Here is a 22,504-nt window from a genome sequence, read left to right as displayed (position 1 = left end):
ATCAAGGATAAAGCCTTGCAAGATGTAAACGAATTGACTTGACGTGGATGCATGCTCATTCCAGCGGGAAAACCCCATAGCTGAATTGCCCAGTGCAGAAATTCCTTGGTAATATCAGCGAACGGTACAGATTCGAGAGTTGAGTTGACATGGGTCTGCAAATGTTAGTGGTAGGTAAGACATACAAAAGCTACCGTTTAAGCGTTCAAGAATGGCTCGTTTGCAGAACGAAATACAACACACTATCCGCAAACCCATGTCCGCATCGACATGTGGGCATTGTCCGACGGAGACTCGGCTCCTCCCACTCCTCTCTCTTGCCTCTCCGGAACGAGTCAAGTACTGACGTTTTTCTTCACCAATTCATGGTATACTCCCCAACCCTAGAAGAAAGACAAGAGATAGAGTTATATAATTACGATTTTAACAGTAGGCTAACCCCTGCGCTAAGATGTATTATTGATTAATCCCCTCGATAAATATTTACAAACAAAACCCCTACCATTACGGAGGTACTGCCAGATTCATCATAGGCTGTTTGTCTTCAAGAATTGGATCATCTTCTGAAAGCTATCTGGCCCACTCTTGTGGGCTGCAATAGCATGCCCAGCACCCGCCGCGATATACGTTTGACCTCCCTTCGATGCGGCTGGATAGAATGTCGACAGAGTCAGGACATTTTGATCCGTCGGGAAGAGACAGTTGCCGCCGCAGAAGACGAGATCATGCTGACCATTGACAATCTGGACTGGCCCAGTGAACTCTGTTGACGGCGCAACGATGCCCCCCAGCGTGAGCAGAACTCCCAGCGTATTCGTCTGCTTGTTGGCAACCTGCTTTCTGAACACATCCTCGTCATAATTTGGATACCGGTAGAAGGCAAACTGGATGCCGGCAGCCGACTGCTGCGTCAAGAAGCCCGCGGGCAAGTTTTTGAACTGGGGTGCCGGGTTTGTAGTTGCGTCAATGAAGTTGAAGGCTGCGACGGTTAGTGCGACTGAGGCAGCACTGGCGCTGGTGCCGGACAAGATTACGGCGTCAAAGTCCTGCGGATATCGCGTGGTGATGCCTTGGGTCAGCGTACTTCCTGCGCTGTGTCCGACGCCCACGACGTTGTCGAAACTGTGGCCGCCAAGTTTGGCCTGCCGGAGCAGACTGACCAGCTCGTGCGTGACGGCGACCTGAGCAGTTGCCTGCACAACCTGAATGGGATCCGGGTGATCGGAATTCCCCACGCCCAGCTGGTCGTAGGAGAGCGTGGCGTATCCTGCTTCAGATGCCACGTCGACGTAGCTGTGGCCTGGGGCAATGTCCCAGTAAGTGTGGTCGAGAGTGGCTCCGTGTGTCAACAGTTGCACTGTCTTGACTTGGACCAACTTGTCGGGGTCTGTGGGTAGGCAGAGCTTGACGAAGATATTATAACGGCCGGATATAACACTGGGCCCACCAGCGATGACCTCAGAGATCCAGGCTGCGTCAGCCTGGAACAACTCGACGAATGACTCCGTTACGGCCCGCTGATCTTTAGGTGCCTCGTAAAGAAGCTTGGTACCGGTTGTATTGACAGATACTGCGACATGGCCAGAAATGCAAGTCGAGCTACCACCGGAGGATGGGCCAATAACAGGATTGGAGAAGCCGTCGGTGCTGCAGTTGGTTGAGGTGAAGTCAAAGAACGGGTTGAAAAGTAACGCCATTTTGAGCAAGGTAGAGGCGTTCATCTTGGTGAGAAGTGGATGGATATAGAATTAAGGTGAACACACTTTTGGAACACAATGGTTGTTTTTATACTAAAATGGTTGTCCTGATGGCAGTGTTTTCACGACCTTCATATTGAACAATCGCCTCGCGTCCTAGATGCAACTCCGCCCTTGTCAGCATACGTAATGCGATACAGCCAACAGTTTACCAATTCTGCCTTTAACACAGTCAAATATGTTGTTAGGTCTGGCAATCTGCCACTCCGTAAGCAAGGAAGAATCCTTCGCGTTGAATTTATTAATAACTTACATGGAAAACAGACATGAAAATGCCTCAAAGTTATTTTTGACTTGTTGTAAAACCTATGTCTAGTCAAAGGTACTTATTGACGATGCAAAATTGCAGTCTAACGCCGGCGGCAATGGAGGTCATTATTATTCAGCCTTGGATTCAAGACTGTTTAAAAAGCCTGGCCCGCCTCTGACGCTGCCCGTAAGACTACTAGCTATAGCTCTGCCACCTAAGAGCCCCAGCACCAGTAGCGACATGTCTCTTTTCGTCACCAGGGTGAGAGGTTGTCACCAGAGCGAGAGGTTCGAGTGCCATCATGTTTCGAGAATGTTGTTAGCAGCTACGAATCTCGCGGCGGCGTACCAAGCGGCTTCTCCTCCCCTGTGTTTGAGACTTCATGGTCCATCTCCACACTGCTTGAGAATGGTATATGCTGCTGGCTCTTATACTTTATTCGTTGTTGAGTGTCTATGCTAATGGCTCGATGAGAAATGTTGCTGCTGATGTCATCAGAACAGATGTACATACTGTCCTCTCCCACTTCCTCTGCCGTGTTCTTTGCGAGCAACTAAACAATGGGTCGTGGACAGACTTAGTCGGAAGAGCTTTGTATGGGACTCTGCTGGTCTCGTACGCTCCTAAAATCCCTTGGTCCCTTACTATCAGACAGCGCACTAAAATGGCCTTTACTAAAACGGATACATACTTGCTAGCTCACTTTGGCGAGTAGGCAAGTGGTGGATATCGCTGCCTAGCATCTATGAAGTAGAAGTATCTTGCAAGAGAGTTGTGCTTGCATCTTGCTACACTTTGGAGCCAGTACAATGACTACGAATCTATGAGGCGAGATGATGCGGAAGGTAACCTCAACGGTCTGCACTTCTGTGAGTCCACAGGCGGAAATGAACAGAACCTGGCTGTTCAACTAACAGTTGAAGACGGCAGAAAAGACTTCTCTCAAGACGGCGAAACGATTTTTAATAAAGGTGACTGGCGTGAAGAGAGTCATTATGCAGATTTGCGGGGGCGCGCTCTCGTTGAGCCTTGATAAAGATGTAAGAACTTAACTGAAGGTACCTATTCATTGAGATAGTGGACACTAGAAACTGGTTCAATATTGGATTGTTGATCACGACACAAGGAGCAAGCAACTGGGAGTGTGCGCTATGATTGATACGCTGGCTCATCACACTAATAGATACAAACGGCTATAGGTAGAGAAGAATTTAGGGTGCTGTTAAAACACACTCTTAAGCGTAGTATTCTTCATACTTTACATGCTGCGGCTCCAATTCTAAAGTTACAGGATACAGTTTGTAAATGTTAATTGACTCGACGCTTAATATAATTATAACTGTTTAGTCCCTTACCTATAATCAAAAGAGAGTTAATATATAATTGTAAAATAAGGTATAGAAATACGAAGTCTATATCATTTCGACGCCAGTACAGCCGTTAAATCCTCGTCTAACTTTTCTTTATTCGTAAGCCATCCAACAGCTTTTAGCAAATCCAGTACAGATTCCTGGGCAGACTGTAAATGAGTAAAGAATATGTGAGCATGCGGTACGCCAGGATAAACATTGATTCTGGTCTCAACAGCGTTCTCTTACAATGCATGATAGTAAATAAGACCGTCGTCTCTCAGGGGATCTAAACTGCAGACAGATATATATGTACGAGGCAATCCTTTGTGCGGATTCTTTGCATTGAAGGGCGAGAAATCTGCCGACTTTTCGTCCAGTTCGCAGGCCGCCATGACTGCGTTAACGTCTTTCATGTTAAACCCCGGCGCTTGGTAATTCTGTTCCCGTGACAGCCATAAGTGCTCATATTGTTTCGGCACAATGGAGGGAGTAGCAATATGGGGATCAAAATGAGGCTGCCCGTCATCGGAGGAGAAACCTTTTCGTCTACCCACTTTTGAGCACAGACGGCGGCGAGGTTGGCACCAGAAGAGATACCCCCGACGATGAACCCTTTGTCAAGATCAACTCGTAAGCGTTCCTGGTTTGCGGCAATCCATTTCAGGCTATCCTAGGCGTCATTGGGGCTAGACGGTATGAGATATTGATAACGCTGACGTCGTACAAGTTGGTCATGGCCAGCGCAAGGGGACTAAGTTGCGTGTTGTCGCCTGTATAGAAGCTGCGGTGTCATAAGCACCATGGCCTTGATCAATATGTAAATGATAAGTAAGAGTGAGGACTATGAGGACTAACCCTCCGCCAAACATCGACACGATAGCCCGGGCTGTGAGGTTTGTCGGCTGCATCTTTCGGCCTGTGGATACGAAGTTGGCTGATGTAGCTATCCCGCATGGGGATGGCAAGCGTTTCTCCAACTTCGACATTGCTGTGAATTAGGGCTTCAGAGGCGCCAGCAGCGACGTTCGCCAGATGCTAATTAAATGTAAATGAGCGGTGAGCAGATGAAGTCTGCTGAGGCTTGGTAACATTATCATACCGACTCATACTCTGGGCTAAGTGATAGCATTAGCTACAGCTCGCTATTAATGTATATACACAAGAAGGCTGCTTACTCAACTTCCCTCAGCGCTAGAATTTCTTCCACAGAGGTATATGCCATTATGTTTTATTTATTCTCTTGCGGTTAAGTGTTTGTACAGATTTGAGCCTCTTTATCTGGGACCACAGCGTAGTTTTATATATCTTGTTAAGGAGGCGACCCCGGAGCTACAACAACACAGCCGGTCCGGACACTGTAAAGGGCCGATGAAGACACCTGCGGACTTTCCAAATGAGTAGTTGTTCAGCAGTGTCATGTTCCAAAAGCAGAAATTTAAAGTAAATTATTTTCAGTGGGCTTATTGCGCAATCTTCATCAACACCTGCCTCTCCATATGTACCCGTAAACAGTACATGTATCTTGAACAGGGACTCGAGCAATTACATGGCATTGAGCGGGGTCTAGCACACTCAGTGTGATTAAGTGTTAGGCAACTTTACACGAAAGCTACGCAAGTAGTGACCGCTTCGCCAACAATTATACAATTGAGTGCATTGACTGAAGATGTGTGGGCAAATTGGTAACATGGAAGAGAGTCCGTCAGAAGTGTCTGTCAGAAGTATCCGTTAGAACTGTCCGCCATTAAAAGACCTGGAATCACGCTCTGTTAAAACCTACCCAGGTACATAGCTATTATATATAACAACGTTACTCAAGAAAATGATTCCGTTTTTAAAGGACAGTAAACCCACGCCCTAAGAAATTTATCACTGTCAAGTCACACGACCTAGTCCACGAAGGAGCGCTTGCACTAATCGTTTCATACACGACGGCAGTTTCGATATTAGTGATATTATTGCATGCATCGCGACAATCCCGAGCTAGTCATCCTGAATCCTTCTCGAAATCGAGTTTCTAAAAGCTCAGTGATCTAATAATAAGGAACTCCTTTTTGCAGCGGCACAATCTGATCGGGGAGGCCAAATCCCACTCTTCGCATTGCTTCCTCTCTGTCGGCCTCTCCGTCAGCATCCCGCAAGACCCCAAATCGAAGTTTTGTTGACCGAATAGAATCCCTTAGCGGCATGGCGCCCATGGAGCTTCCTACTGTTATCTCGTCTAACCGATAATTTCTCGTTGTTGACATGAATGCTGAAAAGGACACTTCGTGGCTGACGCCGTTTTTGAAATAAGCAACACCTCCGATGAGCAACGCAATCAACGTGCCAAGAAAGACGACGGCGTATGTGATGATGAGAACTCTTCGGTTATATGAGTAGACATTGACATCAGAGGAAACTTTGACCATTGTGTCGTTTTGGATTCTGCGGCAGTACCATGGTTCGTTAGATGTCCATTGTGTCATAACGTGTGCAGGGTTGCCTTTTTGCTTACAGCATCTGATCGAGACTGAACACACTCAACGTGATGTTTCGCGAAAGTTCCTCTATGAGCTCGCCCACAGTCTTGTTCCGGGCCAAAGCTCTTGAGTCCTGTGCTAGCAATTTGGGCAAGAGGCCAGAACTAGCATTGTTCGTTGACTCAGCCTTCAGAGCACCAAAAATGCCTGTGTCTATAACTCGTGTTTTGTATGCCATGATGCCTTTCCCAACGACGCGCACAGCCCCTCCAAGCAGATTTGCAAGTGCATCGGCAAGGTAGAAATAGCTGCCATATAAGTCTTCTTCAGTCCACTTGAAGCTGTATTCGGGGTCAATACGCTGCGCTTGCTCGGATGTAGAGTAGAAGAAGCGCGTGCTATATTCGGTGTCGGTTAAAACACAATCGTACGTGATATTTTGAGCCCAAACCCAGAGCCTGCCATGGTTGTATTGTCCATATTCCACGGATGTTACATTTTGTAGAGGAACTATATTTGGACCTCCCTCATATGAACCCGTGATGCCCTCGCAGAGGGGCAGAGACCCCAAGTCTGGAAGGGTTTCCTGCCACATAGCCGGCTGTGTAATACACGAAAATACGAAAGCTAGAAAATAATTCCACTGGTTTCGGAGTGGCGTGATTTTTGAATCGGCTACTATGGACAGTATTGTAGTAGGCGGTGTAAATGCTAGCCAGGCCATGGAGGGTAATTCCCGTGGGTCAATGGTTGAGTTGAATCCACCATTACCAAACATAAACCATGTAGCATTGACAGTCAAATAAATAGCTTCTGCTATCACTGGAGATGACTCTTGGCAGCGGAAAGACGGGCCGTGAAAGGTCAAATTATATGTCGAATTAGCAATGCCAATATTCATAGGCAATATTTGTGATGAGGTGGCTGTTGACGAAACAAGACGTGATAAATATGGAGTGATTCCATTACTAGTTGATTGATCATCATATCCAATGACACTGGAATAAAAGTCGTAAAGAGGCTGAACCTGAGAGAAGTTGACGACAGGAACGGGGAAAGACTTGGAAGCTGATAGAGTTGTAGGTACTACCACGAGTGTGCCAGGAGTGATGACAGCTGCAAGTGGGATACACCTGTGTGATGTATCAGTCGTCTTCATCGATTTATGAAACACGGGATGGAAAGAACATAGAGATGGAGATAGACTTACCATGCAAGAAGGGCCATGATAGCTCCCGCTTTAGCTTTACGCAAAAAGTCCCAACTGAAGAAACTCAGAGGGCTCTGAGCTGCTGAAAACATTGCATCTAGGCCGGCGACCGTAATAGCTTTGTTTCTAGCCGTGAGCCAAGCTCGCTGTTCATAAGCAACAATGGCAGAGGCAGCGAACATGGCCTTGGCCAGGAATGCGAGTCCCGCCCCGAATCGCAGTTTCCATTCTTGACTATTGCGCACAGCCTGTAGAGTCCATTCGTCTTGTACAATTACAACTTCTGACCCATCTATACTATCATAGTACAAGTGGTGAGCAACAGCCGCGCCAGTAGCCCCTAAGAACAAGCCGATCATCGATGTTGGAGACTGCCAATGAATGCGCCATATACCGCTCATTTTTTGGGCTTCAGACTCGTCCGATTGCTGGTGGTCATTTTTGATAGCTCCTTGGAAACCAGTAGCTTCTCCATCTTGGGACAATACGTCGTAACTAGACGCCATGGTGCAAGAAATGAAACAATTAGAACTCGTCCAAACACTTTAAAGTGATTTGATTGACAAAGGGCATTCATAAGTCAGCGCCATGCTCGCTCTTTTGACTGCCGTGATTGTAACCTCAGTTTCGACTACCCCGCTACATGTACATATTATATTGTGTCGTTCAGCCTAGTCTGCCGTGCCAAGAAATGGCTGATGTTTCGTTAGCCGCCGCCTGAAGTACATAGGACAACAGAAATTATTATTGCTATGAGTGGGTTCTAAATTGCCGCTCTTCTCCAAAATTACAGCTTGTACAAGGCCTCGCAGCTCATAGGTTGATAGAACATCCTTAGGGCGCTATGGATTGAAGACTAAACTAGGGAATCCTGCGGCGATACAAGGGGGGTTTAATTTATGGATCGGCCGAGGTTGCACGAGGTGTTTCACCTGGTGTGTCATGTGTCATACGGCGGCTAAGTCTTTGCGTGTTTTCTCTGTTGCAGATGATCCGTGAGACCTTCTTCCACGGTAGCTGGCTAGCAATTGAAGTATCCTGTTATAGGGATTAACACGTCCTTGCTGTTTGGCTTCTTATACGCGACCTCACACACAAGGGTGTTCACTCTTACAGAAGTTTCTCGATAACGCCGTGACTTGTAAGTTTTGTATCGAGTATTCCTACCCAGTCTTACTCTGTAGACGTGCCTTTACCTTCTTGAGTGCGAAAGACGAGTCTCGAGAGGTTTGCCACAAGTGCTTCAAGAGTCTTTCAACTTTCTTCCACACCTCGCCAACGTTGACTCCAGATGCAACCGATCTTACATTGAACAATCTAGCGTATAATCCCTAAAATAAATAAGGGGTATAGTCTTATATAGCTCCCAGATATCAATTTATATGTTTAGTTCTCTAGTTGCAGGTTTCCTGTTACGATGCTTTGTGAGTCCAGCCTGGACCTCACACAGGTTAAAGTAAATCTATAATTTAACTACAAGTACGTAAGGCAAAATTCACGATTTTGTTAAACTCTCTTTTAAGTTAAACTTGAAAATGTCTTCTTTTCTCAAATCCTAAACTTTAAATCTCAGTTACAGTCTATTTCCAATCTATTTCTTCTTGAGACAAAAACTATTCCTGTACTCTAAGGGCCTCATGTTTCTTTGTCCATAGGATACCACCTCTTCCAACTCTACCATGTCTTCTAATCGGTCTGACTTGTGCAACCACAAATCGTCTCACGCACAGTTTATCCGCTCAACCTAGCAAAAAACCAAGGGACAAGGTGTTTTACCGTGGGATGGTTCCATGTTAACGTGAGTGGCACCTTGATCTTGAACACAGTCTGGAAGGTCTGCCGCAGAGCTACCGTCATAACACTGTCCATGCCCAGATCCAACAAGGGCATGCGCGGGCCAATGTCGTCAATGTCATCCATCATCAAAACTCTTGCAATACATTCGCGAACGCGTACGTCGACCCATTTCTCTCTCTCTTGGGGATCAGTCGGCATGGCCTCCCCCTTGTCGTCATCATTTGCAGCAGCAGCAGTAGCAGTAGCAGTAGTAGCAGTCTTGCCAGTACCGGTGGTTGTTAGGCCTTTGACGTTCATCCTAGGTCGCCGCACCACGACCTCCTCAAGCAGTGGAATAGCAGCGGGCTCTCCTTCAAGCAGAGGCAGGCAGCGCGTAACAACAGCACCTTCAATGTCGTAGCGACTGAGATGCTCCCATGCTCGGAAAGCCTCATCAGCCGTTATATCAGTAATTCCTTTGCTGCGGAGCTCTGTCATGAGGAGATCTGTGCTGGTTGCCATACCAAGGCCACGAAGGGCTGTAAATTGGAAAGCCACCGCATTGTCGCCTTGTGCGCGTCGATACGTTGCCATGGCGTCAAGGAAGGCATTGCTAGACCCGTACGAAGCCTGTCCAACCGTGCCAACCAGCTGTCCGATGGACGAGAACATGACAAAAAAGTCCAGTGAGCCAGGTGGGAAGGCGTTATGTAGAGCGAGTGCACCGCTTACTTTGGGAGCCAAGACACGAGCAAACGAGTCACGGGTAGTCTCAACAAGAGTGCTGGCCTCGAGGACACCGGCCGCGTGAACAACTCCCAGCACAGGAGGGACCTTGAGCGATCCAACGGCCTCCAGTATAAGATCCGAAGCGTTTGGCAAAGTGATATCGAGGCCTAGAGAGTATATAGTAGCTCCTTGAGCTTCAAAGGCTTTAACGCGCTCGATTACCGCATCGAGTTTGGGATCGCTGGCAGCGAGGACTGACCAGTAATTGCGAGGCGGTAGGCTGCGGCGAGAAAGAATCACAAGGGTACGGGCACCTTTTTCAACCAGGAAACCACATGTCTCTATACCAAAGTCACCCAGGCCTCCAGTAACAATATATGTCCCCTCTGACTTTGGCAGCAACGTCTTGGCTACACCCGGTTGATACTTCTGGCTTTCCAACAGAGGCCTCATTATAGCTCGTCGAGGAAGACCGTCGTCAACGCGAAGTATATCATATTCGTCGACGTACTTGACAGCCAGCATGGGGAAAGTGTTTGGCGATCCATTATCTATCAAACCTCCCCAGAAATCCGGGTGTTCGGATGCAATAATTCGTGCCAATCCATACAGCGCTCCATGAGCAAGACCAGCAGCGGACTCTCCGGTGAAAACACGATTGGTGAGCACAAAGAGCTTGGCCATCATGGATGGGCCAAGGTTCACTAGAATTTGAACAATGCTAGTCGTTTCCCAGATGAACTCTTCAGTGGCATCTGCAATGTGTATCGCAGATTGAATTGCTGGAGGGGCGTAGACAATGATAGACCCCTTCTCGTTGAGGGCAGCTGCAAAGTTGCGGAGATCCTCAGCCTTGGCAATACATGAGACCTTTGACTTTTCAGACCTCAGCTGTACGCTATATGTTTCCAGCAGGCTGGAATCACTCGATACAAGGATGATATGCTTCAAGTCGCGCGGCTTTTCCTTGAACTTTGGTGGCACCCAGGCGAGCTGATGAACTAGGCCCTCATTGCTATCGGCAGCACCACTGACCAGGTCCGAGAAGTGCATGGTTTTAATCATCGCTAAAAGGTTGCCTTGCTCATCAAGAACGCTGATATCTGCTGTGAGATTTTTAGTAGTGGCGCCTTTTTGGATGTACAGATACCCAATCTTAGGCGGAGTCTCTGATGAGTAGAGATACAAATGGTCCATCCCTGATACGATGCGCATCCTAGGGTCGTTGAAGAAGATGGACGAACCCACTGAAGTGGCAGCGTCAAGGAAAGGCGCCCAGGACCTGGAGTCCCATGGGAGCACTTCAACCGAAGGATCCATGTCGACTTTGACTATCATCTCAGAGTCATTTCCATAGTGTTCAACAACCTCCCAAGGAAACGCAACGCCCTCAACGCCAATTCTAGACAAATAGTCCAACGCAAAATTGTTTGGTAAAATCGTGCCGATGCGCTTTTGCACCACGGGCACATCATACGTCTTGGGCTGCGCGGCCATGTCGGGGGTCGCGATTTTAGACCATGAGCATGAACTATGAGTAACCCAGGTTTCATTACTGCCAATTTCAAGGGCAGAGGGCTCAGCTGAGAGCACAGTAATTTCCTCGCCTTTGACGATAACGCTGACAATTCGCTTATCTTTTCCCAACGATACCGGTATATTGAGCTTGATATCGGACAGCAGCAATGCGCCTGTAGCTTGCTGGAACGTGTTCAGGTAGACAGCGGCAGGGATGATCTCGGTGCCGTCCAATGGGTGTGTACCTGGGAAAGGCTTGATCTCGTCGCTCAACTCGGTGGTATAGTGGAAGATGTTAGTGCCCGGGACAACATTTCGCTGACCTAGGAGTATGTGTTTCTCCCCATCATTCTTCTCCCCGGCGTGCTGCTTCCCATCAGACGCCTTATCAGACGTCTTCTCATCAGGCACCTTCACATCAGGTACCTGTACCTTGTCATGAGGCAGAGCTCCTGCGCCAATAGGGCCGGTCTCGACCTTTCTGTAGAAAGGCTTGTGTACCCACGAGGTGCCGGGAACGGATGGACACCACCTCTGCTTGCCACCGATTTGCGCTTCAAAGTCGATAGTGATGCCTTTGACGTACAGCTCCGCCGCGAGATCTAAAATGGTCGCCTCTACTGAAGTATCTCGTTTCATTGTGGCGAGGGTGGCCATATCGTCATAGCTGATACCGCGCTCAAGTAGCGTCTCGTTAATAGAGAAGAGCACGATAGGATGCGTCGAAACCTCGACAAAGACGCGGTAACCATCATCGGCTGCGGCATCAATGGCCGACTGTAAGAACACTGGGCTAACCATGTTATTAGTCCAGTAGCCAACGTCTCGAAGCGCCTTAGTTCGTGCATCACGATCTGATGTTGAGTAAATGGGCAAGGCTGACTGCCGGGGCTGTAGAGAATCTTTCAGTGACACTTTCAGCGGGTCAACCAACTGGTCAAGCATTGGGCTATGGAAAGCAATATCAGTCTTGACGCGAACGGCCTTGATGCCTTTAGCCTTTGTGTCTTCCATATACTTGTCCAAAGCGATAACCTCGCCGCTGACGACGCAAGTGGACGGGGAAGAATCAATAGCAGCCACCAAGTCTTTTCTAGACCCGAGCTCCTTTTCCACTTCAGCAAACGGGCTGCTGATCATAGCCATGCCTCCCTCGGATTGACTGCGTACATGAGCATAGAGCAGAGCTCGCCGTGTGACAACTAAGGTGCCCTCCTCAGGAGTCAAACAGCCCGCGATAACAGAGGCGGCGATCTCGCCGACCGAGTGACCAATGACAGCCCCAGGTGTCAGTCCTTTCGACATGAGCACTCGGCTGAGGCAAACTTGCACAACAAAAGTGAGGATCTGGATACGTTCAGACGCCTCGAGAAAGTCCCCAGTTTTCAAGGCCTCCACGACAGAAAAGCCGGCCTCAGCCTGGACGATGGCATCGAGCGGCTCAATGGTCTGTCGGAAAACAGTATTGAGCAGAAGCTCCTTGCCCATTTCCTTCCATTGAGCCCCGTGTCCCGAAAACACCCAAACCGCCTTCCGCGCCGGGTCACCATATGCCCCCAGCACGTTTCCCTTTGCAACATGATGGCCCGTTGTCACTTTGCCTGATGCAGCGGCCTCAAGGCAAGCAGCAGCCGCTTCATGGCTATCGGCGACAAAAGCAATCCGATGATCATGATGGGCACGGCGCTGAGCCAAAGTGTTGGCCACGGCCTTGAGGTCTGTTGCCTTGGCCGCAGGAGACGACAGCCACTCGGCAACAGCCCTGGCTTGCTGTGCTAGGCGCTTCTCCTGGGGCACTGACAGGGTAAACAAGGCACGCTCTGCGTCGGGCTTAACGTTGGAGGTTGCCTCCTTGTTACCCCCCACGAACTGCTCGACAATGGCATGTGACACAGTGCCGCCGTAGCCGTAGGAGCACACGGCGGCTCGTCGAGGCTGGTTGTCTTCCTCGGGCCATTTCGTCGTCTCCTGCACCACCTGCAGCCCGGTTGTCGCCCAGTCGATCCGTGTATTCAGCCTGTTCAGCCGTGCCTGTGGAGCCAGCTCACCCTTGTTGACAGCGAGGACCGTCTTGACCAGGCTGATCGCGCCGGCTGCGGCTTCAATATGGCCGACGTTAGGCTTGATTGAGCCGACGAAGACAGGGTTTCCGGCGGACCGTCCCGCCGCCGCGCCATACACGGCAGCAATCGCCGACATTTCGGTTGGGTCGCCGAGTTTAGTTGCCGTGGCATGGGCCTCGACGTAGGACACGGCCAGGGGATCGACTCCCGCACGTGCTAATGCCTGTCTCGCCACCAACTCCTGCGCCTTTGAATTGGGAGCCATGATGCCATTGGTTTTTCCGTCTTGAGCGACCGCAGAGCCCTTGAGGACGGCCTTGATATTGTCGCCATCAGCAATCGCCCGGCTGAGGCGCTTGAGGATAATCACAGCTCCGCCCTCACCCCGGGCATAGCCATTTGCATCCTCGTCAAACGACTTACACACTCCGTCAGGAGACAACGCGCCGGCTTTACCCAGCATCAACGTGAGTGCTGGTGCGAGAAGGACGTTTACACCACCGACAATGGCAACATCAGATTCGCCGTTCAAGATTGCCTGGCTTCCTAGATGAACCGCAACCAGGGACGATGCACATGCAGCGTCCACGGCTGAGCTGGGCCCCATGAGGTCAAAATGATATGAGATGCGATTCGGCACTCCATGTGGCGCCGAACCAATGCCCATCCAGGGCTCGATGTTGGGCAAATCCTCGAGTAGCAGACGAGAGTAGTCGTCAGAGTCAATGCCCATATATACAGCTGTGTTGGAGCCGGCGAGACTCTTGGGGTCCAGCCCAGCGTCCTCCAAGGCCTCCCAACTCAGCTCCAGACCTAAACGCTGGTGCGGGTCCATTTGCTCGGCTTCTTTAGGTGAAACGCCGAAGAAAGCTGCATCAAAATTCTCAAGGTCGTTGATGAAATAGCCTTTGGTGATGGTCTTGGCTATTTCTTTGGCATTGCGCACATCACGTCGCAGCCATGGCTCCCATCGGTGCGAGGGAACCTCGCCGGAGCCATCCTTTTTGGCTAGTAAGAATTCCCACAGCTTCTCTGGTGAGTTGTTGTTGCCCGCTGTTCTGCAAGACACACCAACAATGGCGACATCCTCCGTTATCCTCAGCCCCTGGTTGAGCTTGGTAGCATTGTTTTCACTCTCCGAAAAAGCCTTGATGCTGGTGGAGGCCGTCATGGTTGTTTATGGCAGAGCTAAATTCTCCTAGAAGATGGCAAAAACAAAAACGCCACGGCGTTGAAAGGTTGCAATCAGTGAACACAACGACTCGCAAATGCAATGCTGATACGTTGGATATGGTCACACAGGGTAGACAGCTCAGTTCAACTGCAGCTGGCAAGCTTAGAGCTGTGTGTCTTCGATAATCTGAATACACAAAGCCTTTCCTTTACGTTCCTTATATATCTTTTTGTCCTTCACTAGGATTGCGAAATCCTATAGATTACCTCGACTGTTTGTGTTTGTTCCGTGCCAACAAGCTCCGGAATGTTTCCATCTCGGTGCATTTTCGCCATCGTTTACCTATCCAGGAAAGATAACAATCATACATGTAGAAGCAACAGGGGTGATATAATAAGGAACAGGGTGAAAATCCTCCCACAGGATGCGCATCCAGCATCGTACGATTACCAATACATGATATCAGACCCGTAAATGATATCAGGTCTCATTTCATTACGACTCTGACACCAAGCGAGGATAAGGAGCTTTTGATATTATTTCTCAAGGGACCTTAACAGGTATATTGTAAGAGAGCTACTTTACGGAGAGAAAAAAAGGTGAGGTTTTTTCTTATAGGACGCCCATACAGAACGATAAGATTATCTACGACGGAATAAGACACAAATTCTAATCTTGCTAGCAATCACTTAGATCCATGCGATTCACCACATAAGCCTTTTTAATCAAGATCCAGGTTGTCAACATCTGGCTAGATCTAGCTGCTTGGGTCACTCTTTGGCTGCTAGCTTATCTTGCCATCCTGTTCGATCAAGCTGCTTGAGAATAAAATAGGTACGGCTCGTCTACATATGTTGACTTACAAGAGACGAGTATAAGCCGCAACCTCGGCATGTGGATCGAGTATGTTGAGTCCCAGCATGTGGATCCAAGTCTGTTGCGTCGGGATGAGAGTCTATGAGTACATACACCTACGCGTACACGATCCGTTCATTGGCTACGGCATTGGCTGATTAATAACTGTCATGCCCGGATCGGCGTCTTTACTTCGTAGCCAGGCACCGGACTGTGCTACGTAAAACGGAGAACACTGTCTCCATTGTTCCTCCGGATCATTTCGCGCGTAGCCAGACACCGGACTGTGCCATGTAAAACGGAGAACACTGTCTCCATTGTTCCTCCGGATCAATCCGCGCGTTCTTATATCAGCACTTTAAAAAGACTCATGTACTCGGCGGGTTGATTAGGAAGCTGGCATCACTAGGACATAAATTAGTCAGTTTAAATCGCGCAAGTGTACTATACACGTATAACCTCGACAAATTGGCCAGTAGGTACCTCCAGATCATAACCCAGCAGCCTAATTTTAGACCGGATCTATAGCAGTTCAAGAAGAAGAATCCATCAAGCTACACTATTATAAGTTAAGTAAGAGCTTATGAAGCAGTTGATCTTACTGATTATAGTATAACGCTGTTGTAGGATCATGCAGCATGGTTAAAATATGGAGAGTACCCACAGGCCAATTTTTCGACGATACGAGTATACGGCATTTCGCTTGCTGGCATAGAATGGTATCGACGTTGTTACTATTACAGTTTATCCGAATGATATCATATTTTATCACGCACAGCACGGCTCCCAATGAGTACCTGCTGCGGTCATCTTGCTTTATCTTTGCAGATGCGACTCTATCCCCCTGTAATTCTTGAATAACAGTACTCGTAAACTCACTGCTTACTTAGTGTAACGTCGCCCACTGGGTCATAGATTCCCCTAGGAGAATATCAATCCCTCATGTTATTGGTGTGTAGCGTTCAAGGGAATTGCGAGACTAACCGCTGAGAGATGGAGGCTCTTCTGGACCGATTTTGAGCAGGAGACTCTTGGCATTGGCAGCGGCAGTTGCAGCAGCATGATAAATGCCACCAATCATTCTTGTGAGAGTCTGCATAGTCGAAGACTCCTCGGATGACGGCAACGGGCATAACGGTCATGAGGCCGGCCGCTTCCATCTTGAAACAGATTATATGTACTGATCCCTTAGTTTGTCCCTGAGTGCCGCGTTCTTTATGATCTTATCACCCGAGGCGACAAGATCATAATGAACCACCGGATCCTGAGAGGGCCACGGTAGGCGCCCTACCAAGTCGTTCGTGTCGTCTCCGGTATACAATTTGTCCTTGTCCCTTCTTAGGTACAGGAACTTATAGCCGTTTCTTCCTTTCTAGAGACTATCAACATGTTGTAAAAAGTCGTGAAAGCCATCAGTTTGCGCGTCTCTCTCGAAAGAGTCAGTAGCATTTCGCAGACGCCTATGGGTGTCGGCCTGCCAACCTTTCCGAATGAAACCATTGACAGTCCCTCGTATTCTATGACGCCTACTGGGCCGATAGACTGGTTGGAGGACGAGGCCACGATAACATCACCTAGACGAATATTGGGTTCCAATTCGCGCCCGGGCACCCCAGCCCCAATTCCTACCATCAATCCGTACCGTGAGTTTCGAAAGCTCTGACGCATTTGGGAAGCAAGCGTAACTACAGATACGCTTCCAATTGACTTCTTTGGCAGTGAGGCGATGAACCACATTGTGGCCAGCGATCTTGCCCGCCTCGTATTGATTATCATCGCCATGGACGAAAGGAAATATTCCTCGATGCCGAACATCCAACATGTACAAAGCACACAGGGAGCGCACAAATCCATCCCATCGTGTAATTCTCGAATCGGAGATAATCCTGGCCGTAAGCGGGAGGTTACGATTGTGTTCATCATGACGAATACGGGATAGATGAGAAAAAAACACAAAATGTGCTAGGAAGAGCCGCATCCTACCTTAGGCCCAATTAGTGATGAAGGTCCCGCGGCATGCATGTTTAGCACCTTTAGGCAGCAATGCAGAGCTGACGAGACGGCATCTATCATACAACTCTCCGAAGATGATTCTTGACATTTTTAGTCTACATTGGTAGAAGAGCCATGTAACTTGGGAATCCCTTGTTCAATTGCCAACGTAACTAGCAAGGGTCCTTCCTTGAGACTTGATGTAATGCGACATACCCGATACTGACACGAACGACTAGCCACTTTTGAATCATTGATAGTGAGATTTTAAGCGTCTTTAGCTCAACAGGAGATATATGAGGTTGTTAGCTTATCACACTAAGCTGGAGCTTTGGGCAAAGTGGAAGGCTTTTGCGGCTGAATACTGGGGATGAGCGTATACCTATGTTCTATTAGCTAAAAGAGCGTTAGTACAGCTGTCGTCGATCGCGAGATGGCTGATTGATAGCATCCCTTGATAAGGTATTGACATGATGGACCGCCCCCAGTAAGATTGAGTATTGTAGTAGTACTTTATCTATCTTGTTCAATTAAGAACTAGACCTAAAGTATAAGGTGCTTGTATGGGATTAAGCGGACTGATATATCTTTCGTGACCTAAGTCTCCGGAATTGGAGCTACATTATTGGCTTACGATATTCCACTAATATAGAATCTAAAATCTAACCATGGCAGTCTCTTAATACCCTCAGAATATCTACCCACGCAATGCTTGCCGCGACCATTGATTGACAGCAAGGCTATGCTGAAGGTTTCAAAAGATAAAGACAATGAAATAGATATGATTATTTTATCATTTTTACTTCCTATCTAGATTATATCAATCTTTGTATCTTATTTGAGAACCGAATCAGTAGCTCTTGGCTACCCTTCACCAACTGACTCTATTGGGTATCGTAAAACTTTTAGCTTTATTAGAAACAATCAGCTTTCCTGATTTATGTTCTTCTTTTCGTTGTAAACTGCATTGCTTTTGGCCACAGAAAAGCTGACATTGTCTACTGAGAATTTATTGAATAATAAGACTCAGCCGCAACCTTTTGTACTAATTTTTCTGAAGTCGTCTCCCATATCCAGATGCTCTTCCCATAGTTTGCCGCTAGTGATCAATGTCCAAGGCTGTCTAATCCTTTGGTACTTAATCGGCGTCAGGTATTGATAGAGATTGCAAAAGTCGGCCTCGCTGATTATGATTGAACAAGATACGGCCTTTTATCAGGAACTTTTTCTCTCAGTACATCCTCAGTTGATCAAGTCTACAAATGTCGCTTCTCATTTATGTATAAGTTGTCTTAACGGCACAGATACATCTTATACTGAAGTCCAATACACCATACGTGCTGTATCTCAACAATTCACCTACACCAAGATCTTTCATTCGCTCGTCTTTATCCGCTCTCGCCAAATGATACACACTCTTGGGAGAGTACAAATCATTTGTTCATCGTACAGTCTTTAAATCTCCGAGGCTGAGCATGAAGCGGGCATTGTATAAATTATCAGCAGCGCTTATCGTGAAAGCATTAGCAAGCTTCTTCTATGAGATATGAGTGCCTATGTAATACAATTTGAATTGCATGTCGATAAGACGAAACTTCGAGGTGATCTCTAGAAAATCCACATGTACCAACGGCGGACACCTTCTTTTCCCATTAATTTCAGCCCGGCATTTCCATGCATCTCTCGGCGTTTGTTCTGTAAAGTCATGAAGGTTTAGATGACTCATTTCGCAAGCCTTGATGGAGTCACACAGCTTATACGCCGCTATTAAGAGGCTCGAATACTTTTTTCGTTGAGCCGCGGCTCAGCTTGGCTTTCCAGACGACCTCTTCATCCAATCCTTGCCAAACCGTGATTGTGTTGCGATAAGTAGTAGAAGAGACTTGCCCGGTTGCGCTCCAGTAGGTCTCCCACTTTTGGCGATTCTTTATCCTCTCTGAGGATATGAAATGAAGCTTCAGTTCCTACATTTACGTTTTATGCGTAGCGTCATTCCAATTAACCTCTCAATCCGGGGAATTTGAGCATTGCTGCTATGCCACGCGATGGCGAGAAGCTGGGTAATCACATCGCCGCTGTTTGCACTCTGCCATTGAGAGAGTGTGTTCGGAACAAGTATTTTATGATGCTCTTGATGCTTTGATATAAGTGTGATTGACTTGATAAATGCTCAACGAAAGTGCCAAATCCGGGGCGTCTCGAGAGTGTGTTTTCGGCAATTACAAGAAGACTGTAAAAATTGTTTCTCATTGATCGTCTTACAAATGATCGCCTTTGTAAAAACCCAGACAAATTCTGAGTTATACCATTTGGTCCAGATAATCCAATACAATGTAATCCATAATCTAGAATTTTCGCAACCTGCCATATTTCAGAAACCTCTGCAAAGCTTCCGATTCCAGGGACAGCGAAACGTCCAAGCCACCATCAAGCATCCCACTATCCATCACACATAACAGACCATCCAGTGGGGACATGATGGCATGTACATAGCGTGGCCGCAGTCCGCTTCCTACAAAGTCGATATCATAAACTCCAAGCCGGGCCCACGAAGTGACAAGAGTGTGCTTTGTGCCAAGAAATGATCTCCAAAGACGCTGAGGCGCGACTTCATGTGCTTCGTCATGAAGTATAGCTGCTATAGCATCAGGCGTAAACCGATCAAGGCATGTCCGTATCTGTGAGGCTATTGATTCAATTTTGGTATCTGAAGCCCCGACGCTGCGCGCAAGAGTGCTGATATGCGTCAGCACCAAAGGTGAACCGACAAAGGTGTCTGGGAGGGCCGGCGAAACCCGCCCGCGGACTCCAATGGTAAAGTTCAAGAAGACTTCATCGTCATTTTGTGATAATGGTGAGCGAGCCCGGCCGATAGCTGCCCAGATATGAGCTAGCAGAACATCGAGGCGCGAGACCTTGGCCGTGGCCCCAGTGGCCGACTTTTTGAGCCGCTCCAGCTCGTCTCCCGTAAAGTGAATGATAGCAGTCGTAACCGGCTTGGAAAAGTCCCAAGTCTCCCATGGAGGTGCGCACGCAGGCGACATCATGGCCTTTTGTAGCAGCGCGGCATCTTTCGGTTTGGAGTTTATCGTTGACGGAGTAAGCGCTGCTAGATTTCCGGCAGTAGTGTCCCACCAGTCATGCCGAAGGAGAGGAAGAGAGCGAGCTTTTGAGATCAGCTCTGCATCACCGTCCGGAGCGTCAATGTCGCCGGCTGCCCTAGAGTCTAGTAAGTTGGGCTCAAAGATAGGGTACGCCAGATCTTTGGTGAGGTGTTGCTTCGTGAGCTCATCGCGGCAGATGGACGCCCATCGACGCATGAAAAGCATAAGAGTATGGGCGTCGGCCAGTGGATGGGCCATCTTCACGGCCACAGCAAAGCCGCTGTCACCTAGACGAGTGACCTGCACAATCATGCTCGGCAGGCCTTGGAATGTATCGAGGTCATATAGAGCCATCTTTGTTGACGAGATCATGAGATCGGATTGAGGGAAGTCCTTTATCCACAATTCATCGGAGGCTCGTTGGGCGGGTTCTGGAGCCACTGATGCTGGCGAAGAGTCCAGTTGAGCAACGTTCCATTCCACGCCAGGATCTGAATCCAACCCATAGGTAATCATCGGTCGATTGAAACGCTCTCCGTGGGAGCCGTTGTCGCGGACTGGCGCCCACTGAAGCTGGCCCGCCCATTGGGGGAAAGCTTCGAGTGCCTTGGTAAAGGAGCTTTCAAGGTTCCCGGCGATCTCAGTTGGTGAATCATTGTTGAAGATCCAGATGGCTCCCGTAGGAGCGAATCGAACAACCGTGGCATCAAGAATGGATAACACGGTTGAGATTGGCGATTGTTGGCGGGAGGACGGGTACAGCCGGCTTGTTTCTAGAATTTTCGCCCCCATCATTTAGGTGTAAGAGCTTGTAAATTATTTCAATGGCTCTCTGTCGGAGCGCTGAATTGTTTGTCAATTCGTCAGGAATTCGGGACGGCACCTAGGTTGAAGTATTGGAACTGTCCTTTTGTATTGGGTTTTTATATCTGGCCGGCTGCAGAGCGCATCTCGTTGGAAGCTAGACCAGCCTAAAAGGTCGTAGTAATTGATCCTTCAGTCTCGGCCATGCGGAGTATTACCAATGTAATTCTCTCGATGTGATGGTTTCTTGAGTAAAGTGCATTGCTTGTTTTGAGACAATTTCCGCCATTGTCACAGCAAGAGTCATCGAGTTGAGGAGTCAATTCATCGTAAAACCTTGACATGATGACCGCAAGGGTCATAACACCACGGCAAGTGGCTTCGAAGTGTGGCGCTAGACTCTGTATTTCCGGATGTGAGTCACTGGCCGACTCAGCGCACTGTCTGAAACTGCTCGCGCGTCGTTTTGTCGAATCAGCCCTTGTTGGATTTCGGAAAGAACATCAAATTATACAGAATCCTCGGGGGAGAATCAACATTCGGCAGATTGTTCAACCAATTTCTCTTTTTGTGCTACTCTCTCTGTATCTCCGGCAACTCGATTAAGACTTCAATGTTGTTACGAATCCTGTAATCCGACTGCTTACCACAGTCTCAAATCTGCAGCTTATGTACATGTACTGAGTCCACTCAACTAACGCGACGGAGGAATTTGCATTCTCCACGGACCTTAACACAGGCAACGTTCAAGCAAGCACAAGAATGCCTCGAGTTCTTTACCTAACGTTCAATCTCTTCTGTTCCTTGCACCGTTGCGTTCCAAAACTGCACCCACACGCCTTTATTTTCCCTCTTTACAGTGTAAATTGGTTTGAGACCAATTTTGTGACCGTATTTTTCTTCTAAGCCAAGACCAAGGTCAACGATGTATTAACTGCTTCGTAGCTATGCTTCTTGGTATCAAACACATTAGACAATGGTTGTAGCGACTCAGGTATTGGGGCTCTACGGCCACGATCCGTTGCACCAACGCGTTAGCCGTCCAACAAGAAGAGCCATATTTGCTCCATCTAATAACTTCAGACGCAATGATGATATTCTTAAAACGCACCACTGATCACCGTGTAATCGCGCGACTGCTATATATCATGTGAAACACATCTACGCCAAAGACTCTAGGTATAGCCCCGAATCCATGTTTCAGAGGAACAGGAACCCTGCGCTAATGATTAATCACGCGCTGTATCCTCTACACCCTTTTGCGAATCGACCGAATGCCTCTTGTAGGATTGAGTCGCATAGGAATAGGTCAGCGTTGAGCCTCAAACGACAAGGCATCCAATTGAATCTATGGGAACTAGGTCAGGTGGCGGTTACACACATGCACACCTGCTCATCCCTCCTTTCTTCCCTTTTAACATGGAAGCTTGGACATACATACTACTAGGCAGTACTCTG

At 48.1% G+C, this 22,504-nt stretch overlaps 4 protein-coding genes across 4 annotated transcripts; all 4 read right to left on the bottom strand.

Moving 5' to 3' along the window:
• Positions 1–527: 527 nt before the first annotated feature.
• On the bottom strand, positions 528–1,721 carry Triagg1_587 (uncharacterized protein; the record flags this gene model as incomplete). Its single annotated transcript, XM_062900873.1, has 1 exon — positions 528–1,721. The coding sequence occupies one exon, from the start codon at positions 1,719–1,721 to the stop codon at positions 528–530; it is 1,194 nt and encodes a 397-aa protein (XP_062760937.1).
• A 3,671-nt stretch (positions 1,722–5,392) lies between these two features.
• Triagg1_586 (uncharacterized protein) lies at positions 5,393–7,537 on the bottom strand (the record flags this gene model as incomplete). Its single annotated transcript, XM_062900862.1, has 3 exons — positions 5,393–5,786; positions 5,857–6,954; positions 7,032–7,537. The coding sequence occupies 3 exons, from the start codon at positions 7,535–7,537 to the stop codon at positions 5,393–5,395; spliced, it is 1,998 nt and encodes a 665-aa protein (XP_062760936.1).
• Positions 7,538–8,762: 1,225 nt separating this feature from the next.
• On the bottom strand, positions 8,763–14,288 carry Triagg1_585 (uncharacterized protein; the record flags this gene model as incomplete). The annotated part of the gene is made up of 1 exon (XM_062900851.1): positions 8,763–14,288. One exon carries the CDS (start codon positions 14,286–14,288, stop codon positions 8,763–8,765), a length of 5,526 nt encoding a protein of 1,841 aa, XP_062760935.1.
• Positions 14,289–19,483: 5,195 nt separating this feature from the next.
• Positions 19,484–21,037, bottom strand: Triagg1_584 (uncharacterized protein; the record flags this gene model as incomplete). The annotated part of the gene is made up of 1 exon (XM_062900840.1): positions 19,484–21,037. The coding sequence occupies one exon, from the start codon at positions 21,035–21,037 to the stop codon at positions 19,484–19,486; it is 1,554 nt and encodes a 517-aa protein (XP_062760934.1).
• Between the last annotated feature and the right edge of the window lie 1,467 nt (positions 21,038–22,504).

This window comes from Trichoderma aggressivum, assembly GCF_033847375.1.
Source record: "Trichoderma aggressivum f. europaeum strain CBS 100526 chromosome Unknown scaffold_001, whole genome shotgun sequence".
Lineage (NCBI taxonomy): Eukaryota > Fungi > Ascomycota > Sordariomycetes > Hypocreales > Hypocreaceae > Trichoderma > Trichoderma aggressivum.
The sequence above is the reverse complement of the archived record's forward strand: the minus strand, read 5'-3'. Positions and strand labels throughout refer to the sequence as shown.